At 38.1% G+C, this 19,060-nt stretch overlaps 1 protein-coding gene across 2 annotated transcripts in view; it reads left to right on the top strand.

The window, feature by feature from the left end:
* Window positions 1-19,060, top strand: part of LOC150103869 (ATP-binding cassette sub-family A member 2-like) — a 975,482-nt gene that overhangs the window by 862,885 nt on the left and 93,537 nt on the right. For both annotated transcript variants that reach the window (XM_090397162.1, XM_090397161.1), the window contains exon 43: window positions 12,017-12,151. In XM_090397162.1, the coding sequence (XP_090253288.1) occupies window positions 12,017-12,151 (135 nt within the window). The remainder of the gene's footprint in view (window positions 1-12,016; window positions 12,152-19,060) is intronic.

Genomic DNA, 19,060 nt, shown 5'->3' with positions numbered 1-19,060 from the left:
GATATTAGAATATATATAATTTTATCAGAGATATCAAACATAGCTCTTTTCTTTATGCAGGTGATATACTCCTAAACACATGCAGTGCAAGTCTCCAGGATTCTCTAATTAAATGAGTAACAGTTGAAACAAATTTGTCCCAGTGCCTAAATATTTCAGCTATTTAGGCACTGTTTTTATGACAATGACAAATTAAATCTGGAAATATTATCATTATTATTGCACCCTCCATGGAGTCAGCAGACTCATTGTGGAAGATTCATTCAACTGACAACATATTTATCATACTGAATCTTAAAATCCTTAACAACATAGTTTGCATTAACAACACATTCTAGTAAAGCATTCCATTCACTAACAATTCTCTGTGTAAAAAAATCTACTCCTCGCATCCTTCTTCACCACACTCTTACACAACTTCCAGGGATTACCTCTGGTTTTTTCCTCTCGCCTTCAAATCTTTTTATAATCTCATCTGGATTAATCCAATAAAATCCTCTTACTAACTTAAATGTCTCTAACATATCACTTCTTTTCCTCCTATCCAAAAAACTCTGCAATCCACATTTCCTCAACCTCTCTCCATAGACAGCATTCCAAAGTCTTGATATTATCTTAGTCACTTCTATGTCTCTAAACCCTATCCAATGTTTCTACATGATGCTGAAAACCAGGTGACCAAATTTGAGTACAATAGTTCAAGTGTGGTCTGACCAGTTCCTTATTCTTATATTCTTATATCTTACAAGTTGCAGAGGATGGAAATAGACAGTATATTGATGATATGGATAGCAGAACTACAATGTGCAGTCTTTCTAACACTTGCAATATGCCCTCTAAACTTCAGTCCACTGTCAACCATCAATTCCAAATCCCACATCTTATCGACTTCCTGCATTTACAGTGTCATCAATACTCCAAAATGCAACACCTTGTATTTATTAATGTTAAAACTACAGCACACCTTTGTCCAAATCAAGTATGCTAAAATCTTCCTGAAGGGAAATGACATCAGTAGTGCTACTTATAATTCTTCCCAACTTTGCATCATCAGCAAACAACTGAAGATCCCCAGACAGTCCACATGATATATCATTTACAAACAAGTTAAATAGCACCAGCCCTGGGGCATACCACTGGTTACCCTCCTATTTTGAGACACTGCTCCATCATACACAACTTGCTGGTATCGTCCAGAGAGCCAATCTCCTATCCATATCATCAATCTACTGTCTATTTCCATCCTCTGCAACTTGTACACCAATGTATCATCTGGTAATCTATCAAATGCTTTTGCAAAGTCCAATGATATCACTCTATATGATTCTCCCTTATTTGACACACACACACACACACACACACACCCCCATTACCCTGTAATTAAATGCATGTAAATTGCTAAAACAGGACGGACTTATTCTTTACAAATCCATGCTGACCATCATAAAGAATGCTGTATCCATCAGCCCAATCCTGTATTCTATTCCTAACCAATCCTTCCAACACCATGACCACCACTGCACTTTTATAGACTGGTCTATAATTGGAAACTTCTGTCCTACAACCATGCTTGTGGGTGGTACTATTTTTCATTCTTTCCACTCCTTAGGAACCCTACCCACTGCAAGACTTTTATTAAATAACCAGGTCAAGGGCATAGCCAACTGTGGTGCACATTCCTTAAGAATATGCTATCCATTCCCACAGCCTTATTAACATCTAACTCAACCAATAGACAACAGAATAAGCAAAACAGATAATGGTAGAGAGCTAGTTGAATAAATTTATATAGAATGAGAGAGTAAGATTAGCCAAAACACAAAACCAGCAGCATACATACATACAAGACAGTGTTCAAACTAGTTTTAAGTTATGGATCTGAGAGTTTAGTTAAAAATAAAGCATTTAATATGATTACAAACCACAGATATGAGAGAGTTCTAAGAAAAATTAGCGACCTGAGCAGATGTCATCGATGGCAGAATCATCATATTAAAAATGGAGACATTAGGTTTGATATTGTTTGCATTCAAGAATGTGTGCAGGGCTAATATAAGGTATTATGGACTTTAACAGAATGGAAGAAGAAAGGTTAACAGAACAGGTGTTTGATGCCAAGGTCACAGGAAAAAGACTTAGGAAGACTTAGGTCTAAGTGGATTGATTCTGTCAGAAGTGTCTTCAAAGAAAAAAATGTGATATATGACAATATTAGAGTGCTGACAAGTAATAGACTAAATTGGGGGAAAATTATTTATAAGAGATTATAATGCCGGCCTGGTTGGCTGAGTGGTTAGCATATCCGCTCTCCAGCCAAAAGGCTGCAGGTTCGAATCCCACCGTGGGCATGGATGTTTGTGATTGTCTGTGAAAGTACTAGTGGTGGTAGTCGACGGTAGATAGCGTTGGTGTTGGTTGATGAAGGTTGGTGAAGTCGTGAGATGAAGAGTTGTAGAGTAGATGTCCTCCCTCGATGAGTCTTTGGACTTCCTGGAGGTGTGATATCATAATAATAATAATAATGTAAACTTAATCATGAAATGCTGTCATGGTAGCCTGAACACCCCTTGATGGTACATATCAGGAAATGTACCATCAAGGTTCTGCAACGATTCTTCAGAAAAGCATATTTCATGGGTTCTGCTAAACAAAGATTTAATAATTCTGTATTTTTGAGAAAGTTCCTGTATTAAAGAGTGATGTGTATAGCAAGCTCTAAATGTAGTTTGCAGTTAATGAAAATTACAGAAATGATATTATTTCTGACAGTTCTTCCAAAGTAAATTTCATCTTGGAGAGTATGTTATTAATTTGTTGATAAGAGATTAATAATAATATAAACTTAAAATGTAAAATGTGTAAAATATTGCATGGTTATTGAAGAACACAGTAACAAGCAGAAATAGAGATGTTATTGTTCCTCTCTATAAGGCTTTAATAAGGCCACATCTGGACTACTTCGTGCAGGTCTGTACACCCCTTTGAGTTTATGCTGCCTCTCAAATTGTTGGGAGACAACATAAACTGCGTGGTAAGACAATCAACCATTATGGCTGCTTATTGCTTCATAGCCAGCATCACACTTACAGTTGGAGTCCCCCCCTACCCCCCAAAAACCATTCTTGCACATTGTGAATCGTGAATCATTGAATCACGTACAAACTTTTTTTTACTATTCTGTCTTGCACATCATTATCGCCTTTATTTGTTCCTTACATCCTAGACATTTCTTATTCTCACTGATCTCTCACATTAAGATGCCTGCTGCTCATTACTCTTTTTATTTCTCTCTCTATTTAACCCTGCAGAGGTCACAGCTGATCTGACAGATACAAATCAGCTGTGATCAGCTTAATATAAATATTCTTACACATATCCAGTGTTATGTCTCTATTCTTGTTTATATAGCTCTGATTATATTTTTTATATGGATTTTGTATATTTTCTTTTACCTTCTGTCTTGCCTCCCTTAACTCTATACTATATTTAGATATGACATACAATCCCCTTTTTAATAGTTTAAGATATAGAACTCTATGTGCACTCTCGCTGTATAAGTAGTCAAGTAAACGTCTGACCTTTCTTAAAGGGAACTTTATCTGTGAGGAGTTAGTTCCATTGCTAGAGATGTCTGGAGTTATCTCCTTCTTTAAGGTTCAGGGAAAATTTATTTGTTTTGCTGTGCCACCCTGAACCTCTAGATTGGAAATACCTTTCAGCCAAGCAGAGAACTCTCAGACTGGTACATAGTTATTACTATTACTATTATTACGGGCAACTCCAGGGAGTCATTGGACTCATCGAGGGAGGCCCCAAATCATATTCATCACAACTATTTGACATTCATACAGTATCTATCATACCTCGCCTTAAACTCATTCACTATCACAGCATCCACCACAGACTCAGGGAGCGCATTCCACTCATTCACTACTCTAAAAGTAAAGAACCCAGCTCTAACACCTTTACTAACCACACTTTTGCCCAGTTTCCATGGATGTCCCCTAGTCCTCCCACAACCAGCCCTGTTCTCAAAAATATCTTCTGAATTAATTTTATAGAAACCCTTCAGTAATTTGAATGTCTCAATCATATCTCCCCTCCTCCGCCTATCAACCAATTTTTGCAACCCACAAATCCTCAACCTGTTCTCATACGGTTCATTCCACAGACCTGCTATCATCTTGGTCACTCGCCTCTGGATCCTCTCCACCTCCTCCCCATCAAGAAGAAACCTAGGTGACCAAATCTGAGCACAGTAGTCTAGATGGGGTCTTATCAAGGCTCGATACAGAGGAACAATAACCTGCTTGTCTCTGCTTGTCATCGTATTCTTCAGCAACCAAGTGATTTGATGAGCTGTTTTGGTCACTTTTGCAATGTGTCCCCTAAATTTCAATTCCTTATCTACCAACACTCCTAAATCTCGTGCCTCATCAATTTCCTGGAGCACAGTTCCACCAATGCAGTAAACTGCTGCCATTCTTTTCACCCCAAAATGCATAACCTTACATTTTGCCACATTAAACTGACATCCATTCTCCTTAGCCCAGACCTCCAATCTATCCAAATCATCCTGCAAAATTTTGACGTCATCTGCATTCACTATTGCCCTACCCAACTTCGCATCATCCGCAAACAAATGAACTGTTCCTCTCAGATCATTTCCTATATCATTTATGAACAAATTAAACAGCAGTGGTCCAAGAACAGATCCTTGTGGCACACCACTAGTCACAGGCCGTCTTGTGGACTCTACTCCCGAGTAAACCACTCTCTGATATCTCTCCGTCAACCACCCTCCTATCCATCTCACCAACCCTATGTCCATTCCCATATGCTGCAATTTACTGATTAGAATTCCATGTGGAATCCTGTCAAAGGCCTTGGCAAGGTCCAGTAGAATCACCGTAAACCCATTACCCTTATCCAGTTCAGCCGTCACTGTGTTATAATACGTGAGCAAGTTACTGAGGCATGACCTACCCTTCATAAAACCATGCTGTCCCCGATACAGTATCCCATTTTCTTCTATCCAATCTTGTATTTTCCTCTTGACTATTTTCTCTAAGACCTTGACAATGATTCCTGATATGCTAATCGGTAGGTAATTTACTACAGCAGTCTTGGAACCACCTTTATGCAGTGGAACTATTTTCCCCTCTTTCCACCCGCTCGGGACTAACCCAGACCCGAGACTCAAATTAAACAAAATGGTCAAGGGTACTGACAATTCTTTAGCTGCTTCTCGTACAACACGAGCTGGTATACCATCGAATCCCACAGATGTATTGACATTGAGGTTATGCAATAGACTACTCACCTCCACTTCATTAACCACAATTCCCGTATAATCTACTGGTTTATTCGTTTCTGCAATGTCACCACCTGGATGATATACTTTTGCAAAGTGCTCACTCAGTAACTCAACTATCTCAACTGATTCAGTTACCTCCCTACCATCGGCATTCTTTAAAATCAATCTGCCATGTACATTTTTCCTTTTACTTGCTACATATCTAAAAAACTGTTTAGGATTCTCTTTAGCCTGCATGGCCAATGTTCTTTCGTAATCCTTTTTTGCTTTTCTTACCACACTCGTCACCCTTCTGGCCTGTGCTTTATACCGTTCATGTGCCTGCCGGTCACCCTTCTCCTTAAATTCCCTCCATAGTTGTTTCTTTTTTTGCAACTCAAGCTTAATGGTGTTATTCATCCATTTAACCCCTACTTGATTTATTATTCGGACTCTAGGTATACAGTCAGCCATTGCTTCATGCAAGCACTTCTTAACTACCTCCCATGCACTATCAACTTCTAGTCCTTGCAGTTGTACATGCCATGGCACTGAACCAATCAAACTCCTAAGCTTGTCATACTTTCCAGCCCGATAATTCCACATGTAAACTGTCTTAATTGAAAATTCTACACCTTTAGCCACCTCCCAAGTTAAGACCCTATGATCACTCTCACCGATTGGTGGCGATGTGGTCATATTTGTTACAGCCAAATCCTCAGATGTAATTACTAGGTCAAGCACTCTCTGACCCCTAGTATTTTCCATTACATGCTGTCGCAGATAGTTATCCCTTAATAACCGCATAAAATCCAGTTCCTTCCTCCCGTGTGTCCTCTCCTCACTCCATTCAATGTGACCATAGTTGAAATCTCCCATAATAATCACCCTCCTTCCACCCATTTCTTCTATTTGCTTGTGCATACTGTCACCACCATCTTTTCCATCACCTGGTCTATAGCAGCACCCAATTGTATATTTAGTTCTGCTAGCCACAATCTCACACCAAATGGCCTCAAATGTGCTCTTTTCTCTATCCTGCAATTCAACTTCTATTCTCCTTGGCTGGAGCTCATCAGCTATCATCAACAATACTCCATCCCCCCAATTTATTCTCTCTGTCATTCCTGAACACACTATACCCATCACATTCAATCCCACTAGTTATATCATCTACAGTCAGCCATGTTTCACTAATACCTATAACCTGTGGTCTGGAAGTGCCAACCATGGCCAAAAACTCTTCCTTCTTGTTCCTAATACTCCTAGTATTAGTGTACATGAATTTAAGACCCCCATTAGCCCCAACCCTACCTTGATGCCTTATATTAACTATCCCACTCAGATTTGTTGTCCTTATTTGCTCTGGCATATTATATTCATTCTTACATTCAACTGCCTCCATAAGGACTGTATCTCTACTCCCCCCCCCCCAACAAATCTAGTTTCCCTGAATTTGCACATCCACTACATTCAGCAACACTTTCTCAAGTCTTCTTACACCGTAACCATTCAAATGCAAGCCATCCATCTTATATAGATCCTTTCGCCCATCAAACTCACTCCACACATCCACAAATTCCACACCACTCGTCATACATAACCCACGCATAAAGTCATTTGCAATTATAGCCCTCCTTTTAAACATTTCACTGTCATACCGTGGCAAAAGACTAATCATTCTAACTCTCTCACTCTTTTCTTTTGCTACCTCAAACAATTCATTCAGGTCTTCTATCATTTCCATTTTATCTCCTTTCAAATCATTCGTACCTGCCACAACAATCATTTCTTTCACCCTTTCCTTTTGCTCTCTAATAGACGCAGTTACGTCCTTTATGGTCACATCAGGTTGGTACGATTTTGTCAAATCCTCTACTAACACACCTCGTACTAACGAGTCTCCATACAGCACTCTATCCTTCATTTTGTTCATGTTCACATTCATACGTCTATTTTTCCTGTCATACCTTTTATTATTGGTTGGTTCATTCAGTCTACTTTTGTTCATGCACTCTAGCTGCTGTTTTGCTCTTTCTATCACACTATTCAACAACGCGATCTCACTCAATGCATCTATCTCATCTTTTTTGTTCTCTGAGAAATCATTTATACTATCATTCACACTATCTACATTCACACTCTCACAATTTTCATGTACAACCTTGCCGTTTCTTGTCATATCCCTGTTTCCTTCATTCTGAAGGTCGACAAAAATATCACACTCACGATCCGAAATACACTTCAATTCCGCATTCTCCCTACATTTTCTACACACATTCAATCCTTTATTATCATCTAATCACACTCCGACCGCACTCTGCAAAGCGTACATTTCACAGCTAGTACACTGACTCATTTCTTTTATGCTACCGTTCTTTGATAACGATGGCGAACCTTCATTACTGGCCGCCATTTTCCTTTGCACAGGTGCCATACTGATCTGTGACGTGTTTTGTCAAATTATACCCTAATCTTTAATAATTATTCAATTAATAAATAAGAGGAAAAAAAAGTACAAACATCAGAACATTTAAGTACTAAATATAATTAAATAAAATGAAATATAACTAAATACAGTAACTTAGCTTCGTTTTGTCTTCCACCGTTACGCGTTCGATTCCGACGGTACCAAAATATATTATATCGCGACAGCAACTAACTTCCAAAAAACAACCACTGAAGTACACTCGTATTCAGAGAAACAATTTAGCACTCAAAAACGTAGAGAAACGGGGAAAAAAGCGGACTATTCACCGATTAAAGATCACTTTCTTCTGCACAGCTCAAATTCACCGCCACGTGCTACGGCGACGTAGCACGTGGCGGTGAATTTGAAATACTTTGAAATAATAATACTCATTTTTATCTCTCACTTTCACATAGTTGGCACTGACTCCTTCCATGCTTCTTATACTTATGGGATCTACTTCCTTTCATGCACTTTCTATTTTATTTTCATTTATTCACCTCATCATCAGAAGTGTGATGAGGTGAATTCCTGTTCTCAATATCAGATTTCATTCACTTACATTTATTTGAGTGTAATGTATATGCAGTATTGCTTTTATTTAACACACTCACACCTCCAAACTCCTCGGTCTGCTTAAATTTGCAAAATGCATTGTCTTCTTCATGCCTCATCTTCCACACGTCATGATATTCTTCAGAATATTATATGCAGCAAATCCAAAACTATCAAAAGCATTAAAATTACTTGCATGAATCCTAAACTCATTCAAAAAAATAAATAAATAATAATAGAAGCTAAAACTTGCCTTTCATCAGGAAATTGAACTTATTACTGCCATATATATATATATATATATATATATATATATATATATATATATATATATATATATAATGTCTAACCATAAATGTGAGACCCGTCGACACTTCTGCACATAGCAGAAGAAGGTGAATCCATTCCAATAATAGGGTAATCAGTGATGAGATATTTATTATTATATGTTGTAAAATTAGCTTTTCTTTTATGAAAATTCTAGTTTAAAAATTTTCTGGTAACTATTTTGCTTGTACAGTAGTTGGAAAATTTTATGTATAAAGTACATAATTTCACATGTTGGTGACGAATTTGTACATCACCTTATTCCTTTTTCCCCTTCAATATGAATTGGCGTTTCTTGACACTGTACCAGCTGAGGTTCTCCCATCTGTGGTCAGACAGCATATATATTATATCTATCCCACACACAAAACATCACAAGATCTATAGCAGAGTAGTGTTGTGTGATAAGAAGAAAGGAGGAATCTGTTCACATTTTGTGTGGATGGCTGAAGGTTGTATTCTTTGGGGGAGGCTGTTTCAAAGACAAAAAGTAGATGGAATGAATGTGCAGGCAGTGAAGTTGATTCAGTGTGTTTCAAGATGAACTGTAAAATCGCGTTGGTTAGAGTTGGTTACCAATTGAGTACAGCGCTGTTCATGAAAGTATCTGTAGAAGAGGTACAAGGAAAACTGAATGCCTGTGGGAGAGAGAGAGGGGTTGAAGTGGATATGTCACAGAGGGATTATTAATTTACTGGATAGAAATTAATAAACACTCTTCTGGATAGAAATAACCAATCTTAGAGAGAATTTTGATGCACCACCCAAAATATGAGAGCAATATCCTTAGCTGGACAGATTTTGTATTTGTATAGAGTTGGCAGGGGTGAAGTAGTGTCTTGTGCAAAAAAGTATACCAAGTATTTTGGCAGCTACCAAAGCTATAGTTTGAGATACTTGTACTAGGAAAGATTGGAGGTATGTGTCACTCCAAGAAGGGAAATCTGATCTTTTTCTGATATCTGAGTATTATTGAAAGTTATGGAGAGGGATGTGAGCTCCTTCATGTGAGAGATCAGACAGGACTGAATTTTGGTGGCAGTGAGGTCTATAATGATGTCCTTGCCCTATTGCGATAGAGCTAGGTGATCAGAGTTCAGGCCATTGGTCGTGGTAGATCTTGAGAATTCCAATTCTTAAGCATTACAAGGTTTGTCAAACAAAAAGGAGAAATGGAGTATATTGTCATTGACAAAGCTATGAATAGGATTGAAGTCTATGAGAGCAGATCATTTATATACAAGAGGAAGTTAGTGGTGAAAGAATGGAACCCCAGAGTACTCCTTCATGGGGGGAAAATTTGAGGAGTGGTAACCATCCACCATGGCATGTAGTTGAGCAGCCATTGAGAAAGTTGGCAATTCAATTGTAGTGTGGCAGGCAGACCAGCAGTTTGCTAAGTAGGCTCCTGTACCAAACCCAATCAAATGGCTTTGAGGAGAATCATGTGAGTTTCTGTGAATTTTTCCATGGCGTCGATCCAGAGTGGGTGGTAAAAGTTAGAAGATCAGCTGTAGATCATGAATTGTAGAATCTGTACTGATGATCACTAATTAGTTGGCAGGTCTTTATGTGGTACAAGAGTTGGTTGTTTGATAACCTTCTCCATAATTTTAGGGAGAACAGAAGTGAAAGCAATTGGACGGTAGTTTGTTGGTTGACTTTTATCAACTTTTTTGGGATGGGCTGGATATGAGCCTGTTTCCATGCTGTAGGGTGGATGCCACCTAAATAGGATAGATTGAAGAGGTGATACAGGATAGGTGTTAGTTCTGGAGCACAAGTTTTTAACACAATAGGTGGGATACCATCAGGACCAGATGCCTTGTTTGTGTTCAGGTTATTGAAGATTCTTTAGATTTCTTTCTGGTGGAAGACTATGGGTGACATGGAGGGAGTAGTTCTTCCTCTTGTCATCAGGAGGAAGCAGGTCATTAATGCCGTAATTGGAAGAGAAAAATGATGCCAGTAATTTGGTCCTGTCTTTAGGTAAGGTGACTACAGTAATATCTAGATATGAAAGTGGTAGAAACCTGGGTGGGCAAAAGTTGCACCCAATAAATAGTTTTTACAAGGGACTAGAAAAATCAAGTTCCATTTGGGCAGGAAGTGGGTTTGTAGCATTCATCCCTTTAAAATCTGATCTTTCTCTTACTGTGTTAGTACACTTTTTTTGGAAAATCAAGGCTTGGTTGGTAGCCTTGAATTTGCAGTGAAATAAGGGATGAACCCTTTATTCATGTGAGGATGATTTCTGTTATTTGGTCTGAGCAGATGTTTGGATCAGGAGAACTGAAGCAGAATTCAGACCATGAGAAATAGAAGTCATGGAGGTCATCCTACTTGGCACACTTATAGTGCCAAAGGACATAAAACTGAGAACTGGTGGGTGAAGGTTGTTCTGTAGCAAAAGAGACTTGTATGAGATGGTGATCTGAGTTACCATGAGAACTTATATCCATAACATACTTGGAAGTGGAGCTTGTTAGGAAGGGATCAAATGTATTGGCAGATTAGATTGGGTTGTGAGGCATCCTGGTAGGGAGATTGATGATCTGCGATAGGTTGTTGATAATGGCAAACACATATACATCCCTGCCTGCTTGATCTGTGAAGAGAAGGGAAGCCAATTTGAGTTATGGATGTTGAAGTCTCCAAGAAGGATGACCTTGCTATTAGGGTATTTAGATTGTAGAAAGTTTCAAACTTTAGAGAGCGATAGTTGAAGAGGTCAGAAGCTTAATTGAGTTCGGAGAATGATAGAGAGAGAGAGAGAGCATATGAAAAGGACAGGTTGGTTTGGCAGGGATATTCTGAGCCAAAGCAGACAGGGAAGATTCGAGGTTTTGCAGTCACGGGCATGGGATGTTAGTTCTGATGAATGCACAAGTGCATTCATCAGAACTAACCTTTTGGTTGAAAGAACTGTATATGTGTAGTTTATGGAATTGGGGTGAACAGTAGTTGTTGAGGCTAGAGTTCTGATAAGAATAGTAATTCCGGTTTGGATGACTGTAGGTGGTGGGTGGTACACATCATTTATATTGCTATTTAGGCTGTGGATGAAGAAACTTTTTTTTTGGTAAGATTAATGTTGGTGGGTGAGTTTTTTTTATTTAATTTTTTTTTTTGTTTTTTATGGGGTTTCTTTTTTGTTGGATGTTTATTTTATGACTTTTTAAACTATTTTTTGTGGAAGAATTTTTGATCTGCAGTAAAGTCATATTTCTTTGGGTTGTAATTTGGCTGAATATATAATTGAATAAATATATAATTTGGCTGAATCATTTAAAATGCTATCGATTCTTGTGAACTAACAAAATTACCATGTTTTATTTTATTTTATTTTATTTTATTTTTCTTAACAGGTAGTAGAATGGGCATTGAGAAAGTTAGATCTATTGCAGTATGCAGATAAAATAGCTGGTACCTACAGTGGAGGCAATAAAAGGAAGCTATCTGCTGCCATTGCTTTGTTAGGTAGCCCTCCAATCATCTTTCTGGTAAGAGAAAATTTATGATGAAGCCACATAGTTGGTATATTACACATAAACAATATTTTTATTCATACTTGATATAAGAAAAAGAAAGGATCTAGCAAATAATTATATAATTTGTAATAACAAATAGGTAGTATCTAATTATTATGTTGGCTTGGACATTACTTGCATTGTTTATTGTAGCAATTAGAAGAGGATATGTAAGTGACATTAACTAGTATTGTAAAACGGCTCTTTAAATCAAGTTAAAATCTTATTTTGTATTATTAATACTAACTTAATTCAAAGACTTGTCATGTCGTACCATCATTTTTTATTTTGGTTTAACCAATAAGAATACAATTTGGTCGGCTAAATCCCAAATTGCCATTCAAAGACTTAATGAATTGATTATACACAAATTATTTATAATAAAGTAAAAAAAAAAAGTTAATATAAAAATATTTTATGAATATCTCATCATCACAGGGCAGAACAAATGGATGGTTACTTACATCAAGCAAGATTGGAAAAGAAAACAAATTTACAAAATGCAGTCTGTCTACTACTACTACTCAGACTAGCAATATTATTATTACAGCAAAAACTCCATAGGGGTCAGCATACTCAGTGTGGGAGATCACGTTAACTAGCAACATATTTTTCATAGTGAACCTCAAATTCCTTAATTCTCTCACCATTCACAGTGTATTCTATCGGAAAATGATCCGATAGGCAGAGCATGTGAATTCATTAAATTTGTGCTCCCGAATTTTATCATATTTGCAAGTATTTTTTTGCGCAAAGTAACCAGTAAATGGAAAACAGAGGGTACTAAGGAGCCAATTACTTCCACACAACTCGTAAGTACCCATAGTCCTTCATATCAGTTATTTTTATAATTAAAAAACAGCCTCATGAAAGCATCCGCTATGCCCCATGTGAAATAAAGATGGTGGCAACAAAGGCCAACAACGAAAGATTTCTTCGAGTCACATCAGTGGAGCACAGCCGATAGTCAACAAACCGAAAGACAATAGACAATATAAAGTGCTGCAGTTGTGAATCCGAAGTTACCGAAAGAAATAAAGGTATATTGTGCGATTTCTGTTGCAACTGGCTACATACTTCCTGTTCGAAAATAGATAAATCGCCGCTCAAGCTTTTTATCGAACTGAACCAGCCTTTTTTCTGTTCGATATGCCTTCCTTCTGTTAAACAGCTGCTGAACCTAGGCAAATGAGTTGAAAATCTCGAACAACACCTTAATAACACAATCGATACTTTCTTGTCCAAAATCTGAAAGTTGGAAAACAAAGTTCGAGATACTCGGCGACCAGTGGCTGATCGCAAGTGCATCTGTACCCGCCAATGAACTCTGAGATTTAATCACATCAACGGTACATGCATCGCTCGAGGCCAAAAACATGAGACTCAATGCTGTTATTCTGAACTTTCCTGAGGAAAACAGTAAATCTTTAAAAGAAGATGTTAGTAAACTAGCAGGTGATTGCAACTTCGATCCCAGGAATATCATCAAATGTCATTGTTTCAGACTGATAAACAAAAGAAAGGACGGAACGAATTTTCCACATCTCATGAAAGTGATCTGTGATACACCGACAAACACATCCAAATTAATAACGGCGATAAATAGCAAGCTAAAGGACAGTTGTTCCCAATCACGTGTACATGCTCGCCCTGACTTAACCTTTGCATAAAAGGTACAAAGATGCCACCTCCGAAGACAGCTAGAAGAAAAATGCTAAAATGGAGACAACAGCTGGACCATAGACTACAAACAAACCAAACTAGTGCAAAAACCAAATGACACCACTAATAGCCATGTAGTGACCTTGGTGACCAGTATGCAGGCACTGCATGGGGAAACATGCAAGACCCTTTTGGTCAAAACCATGCCCCACAGACCCTTGCATGTCCATTACACCAACATCCGTGGTCTCAACTCCAACCTTAACTGTGTCCACTATCATCTGCAGTCAACCAAATCCCACCTACTCTTCTTAACAGAAACTCAAATTTCACCTTCCTCCAGCACTATTTATCTCAACCATCCAAACTATACTATTTAACTCTTTTCAACCCAAGGGTGGTGTGTGTGTGTGTGCATATATCCACTCTGACATACCCTGCCAGAGAGCACTTAACCTAGAATTGCCCAATTTTGACCTTCTTTGGTTAAAAATATCCTTCCCCCACTCAGTCAAATTCATCTGCTGTCTCTATAGCTCTCTTAATACCACCAACCACTCCGAGTTCTTTAATTTCCTCTCCTCAAAAGTTGATTTTCTCCAGTCCCACTCTTCCAATAGTGAAATCATCCTCCTAGGTGATTTTAATGTCCATAACACCAAATGGCTTTCCTCTTCTAGTTGTACAGATCCTGCAGCCAGAGACGCTGAAATATTTGTCATCACCAACGACCTTACACAAATTGTTCACAAGCCAACCAGAATAACCCAAATCACTCCCCAAATACCCTAGATCTCTTCCTTACCAATGACCCTTCCAAATATACAGTGAATGTAGTGACTCCCCCCCCCCCCGGGTAATTCTGACCACAACCTAGTGCTAATCTCCTCCCCCCATTCAACAATGCTTACACAGTCACACCTGCACAAGAGTGGTTTGGCATTATAACAGTGCCAAATGGGACAGCCTTCGAGACTACTATGCTTCATTCCCATGGTTGGACTATTGTTTGCAGTCTTCTAATTCAAACATATGCACTGAACATATCACCGAAGTAATCCTCACTGGCATGAAAACATATCTTCCCCACACTTCTCTGAACTGCCGTTCCCCTATCCAAACCCTAGTTTTCCAAAAGATGTGCCAAGGCTGTACAAATGAAAAATCAGGCATACCACAACTGGCTCAAATTAAGAACTCCATCCTCCTTCAATGCCTATACCAAAGCCCGAAACAGATGCAAAAAAATTATCAGTGATTCCAAAACAGAATTTGAACCGGCAAAAAGCAGGAAACTTGCAGCCTATCCTAGCGGCAGCCATGCATTTTGGTCTCTTTCCAAAGCAATTGGTCACAACTTTTGCCCTACACTACTCCCACCCCTATCACACCAGATGGCTCAATTGCAACATCACCCACAGAAAAAGCTAATCTCCTGGCTTACACTTTGCCTCCAATGCACACATAACTGACAATGGCAAATGCCTCCCTCCCCCCAGTCATTCCAACTGCCCAACATATAATGCCCTTTGTATCCGTTTGCAAGAAAGAGCTCATAAACTTGTTGTTAAAATTAGACACAAAAAAAAAAAAAAAGTTCCTGGCCCTGGCATATTTTCAATTGTCCTGAAGGTCTGTGCAGCAGAACTGACTCCTATTCTATGCCTTCTCTACACACTCTCTTACTCCACTGGTATATAAACCAAAGCCTGGAAATTGGCTTATTTTCAACCCATTCCCAAAAAGGGTGACAAATCACTGTTATCTAACTACTGCCCTATCTCACTCACTTCTATCCTATCTAAAGTGATGGAGAAAACCATCAATTTCAACTCCTAGTCTACCTTGAAGGTATCCAGCTATTAAGTGACCACCAGTACGGATTTCGTCGATGCCAATCAACAGGTGACTTTCTCTCTCATATATCACCCATCTCTGAACATATGCCATGGAAAAATTTGGCGAATCCCAAGTAGTTGCACTTGATATCTCTAAAGCCTTTGACCCGGTCTGGCACAAAGGCTTACTAAGCAAACTTCCATCATTTGGACTGTCTCAGGACTTTTGCAGATGGATTGCCAGCTTTCTGTCTGGGTGCACACTATGTGTGATGATAGATGGCTCCCTATCCTTCCACATCCAACTAATGCTGGGGACCCACAAGGTTCAGTTCTCTCAGTTGACCTCCAACCCAATACACAGTTTTGCAGATAACAGCACATTACCCTCCTCCCTTTCATGTGATAAACCTTACCCTACACAACTCACTTCAACCCACAGAACATCAACCACAACTTCCCTTACTTCGGACCTCCAAGACATCCTCTGATTGGGCTCAGATAACCTCGCCAACTTCAACACTAGTAAAACCTAGTTCTCTCTTATTTCTCACAAAAAAGAACCATTTTTCCCCCAGTATTATTTTTGATAACACTCAAATTCCCAGACAAGATGAAATCTCTCTTCTTGGAGTTACCATGACATCAGGCCTCTCCTGGCATCAACACATCACAACCATTGCATCCTCAGCTTCCAAAAAACTAGGCTTTCTCTTTCACTCAAGACATTACTTCACTTCAAAACAACTGTTAACCTTATATAAATCAGAAATCCGCCCAGCTATCGAATGCTGTTCTCACATTTGGAGTGGGGCTCCTAAAAGCTCCCTCAAAATGCTTGACTCAATACAGAGGAGAGCAGTTAGACTGATAAATGATCCATCTCTTACCAACTTACTCCCCCCCACTTTCACATAGACGTTTAGTCTCTGCAATTTGTATATTCTATAAATATTTTCATGGAAAATGCTCATCATCAAACGGTATCAATAATTCCCCCACTCTGTGCTAAACCAATTAGAACACGTACAGCCACTGCCCAAAATCCCTTCACAGTACACCTTGAAACCCACAGAACAAGTTTCTTTTCCTCCTCCTTCATCCCTGCTACTGCTGAACTGTGGAACAGTTCAGCAATAGCAGGGATATATAGCAATAGAAAATTTGGAGAAAAAGAGCAAAGCTGATAATGGTAAGTACCTGCTGGATTTCTATTCAAGACATGGACTAATTATTAGTAACACCATGTGAATTTGTGAACATAAAAATGTTCACAAATTCACATGGAGGAAAGATACAAAAAATAAGAAAAGTCACATTGACTATGTTATTGTGGATAACAATATTTTCCAACTGGTTTAGGTCACAAGTATACAGAAGATTTGGATGTGATCATGATTTAGTTTTGAAAAGAATAAAACTGAAATTCTTATTGACAAGGAAAGTGTCTGAGAAACTTTTCAAATGAATCAAAGTTGAGCAGCTTTCAGATGTGAATTGTAGAGACTACAAAAACATTATTCTTGTAAAAATGAAAGAGATTGAAATTCATTTGCAAACTCTGAAGAAAACATGGACTGATTCAGCTGAGAGGCATGTGGTAACATTGTCTGTAAGGATAGAAAATAAGAACTCTATGGTGGACTCAGGAAGTTAGAGACAGTGAAGGAGAAGAAAAAAGCATATTGAAAGTGCTGCCTAGCAAGTAAGTCAACTTGTGCTCTTAAAGAATACAGAGAAAAATGTAAGAAAGTAAGCACCATGCAAAACTAGTTAAACAAAAGTCATGGGAAGACTTTGGTAGTTATTCACATTTGATGTCACTTGATGCCATATGGTCACTTCGATACTTTATAGGGTTTTAGTAAAGTCTTCTGCTAGAAGAACTGATAGAGTAGTAGATTCCCTTTCCACACAGAGTTAATAGAACAATCACAAACATCCATGCCAATGGCAGGATTCAAACCTGCAGCATGGAGAATGGATACATTATCCATTCAGCCAATCAGGCCAGCAAGACTTTAACAAGAACATAGAAAATAACTATCAGGAAACTAGCACAATATTCTGGAGGCTATTCAAAAAGATCAGAAATGGAGGAAAAAGTAATTAGAGATAATAAAGATGAAATGAAAACTGAAGATAAATGTTATTCTACATGTATGGAGCAATTACTTGAAAGGCTACTAAATAAAACAAGTAGTAACAGCATAGTGGTAGAAAACACAATAGGAATTATATCATGAATACATATCAATGCTTGAAGTAGCAAAAACCATCCAAAATCTGAAATGTGGAAAAGCAGCTGGATTAGATGATATTTGACCAGAAATGCTCACATATGGATGTATAAAAGTTTTACAGTCACTTCACTCTCTAATTCAGAATGCCTTGTCAGAGAGTCTAATTTCAGATGACTGGAGCAGTGATCTCATAAGTACCTATCTAAGAAAAGGGAAATAAAACTGAATGTGAGAATTACAGATTTCCTTATTTCAGTATTTCCTTACTGAGTGTTCCTGTATGATTTATACAAGTATACTTAAAAAACGGCTAAGAAAAATTGTGGAAGGGAAGTTGGTAAAGAACAAGCTGTATTCAGGCCAGATAACATTGTCGACATCAGATTTTCACTTTAAGACAAAGTTGAGAAATCATGGGAATATAACAAGGATCCATATTTAAGTTTCATAGATCTGGAAAAGACATGACAAAGTTCCAAAGCTGTTCAAAATGCTACAATTATATGGTGTAAATGTGACATTATATCAAGCAATACTTAATCTATGTTTCAGTTATAAGTCAGCAGTTAGAATTGAAGGAGGTAAAGAAGATGGTTTGATGTAAAATCAAGTGTAATACATGGATGTGCATTCCACTGTTATTCATCATCTCTATGGATCGTTATGAACAAAAGTGGTATTAAACCTGATATCAAAATTGGAGATGTTAATCTCAGCTCTTTGCTTTATCTAGATGATGTTATATTTCTAGATAAACCCGTATGAGTCTTCAGAATTCTGTGACTAAATTGAATTACTGTTGTGGTGAATTTGGTGTAAAAAATCAGCAGAAAAAAAAAAAAAGACAATGAAAATAAGCAGAAACATGGAAAACATCCACTGCATCTTCAATGGAGGATCTATTATTATTGTTACTACTACTACTACTATATGACACCTCCAAGGAGTCTAAGGACTTATCGTGGAGGACACACTACTCCATTAAATATAACTCATCCTTTCTCTGCAATGTCAGGGAGCAATTTTTTTGTCAAGATTGGATTTTCACTTTAAGAAAAGTAGTTGAGAAACCTTGGACATATAACAAGGATCTGTACTTAAGTTTTGTAGATCTGGAAAAGGTATACGATAAGGTTCCC

Source organism: Typopeltis vanoorti, chromosome 8 (assembly GCF_054136105.1).
Source record: "Typopeltis vanoorti isolate ZY-2024b chromosome 8, IOZ_Tvanoo_1.0, whole genome shotgun sequence".
In the NCBI taxonomy this organism is placed as follows: Eukaryota; Metazoa; Arthropoda; class Arachnida; order Uropygi; family Thelyphonidae; genus Typopeltis; species Typopeltis vanoorti.
The sequence above is the reverse complement of the archived record's forward strand: the minus strand, read 5'-3'. Positions and strand labels throughout refer to the sequence as shown.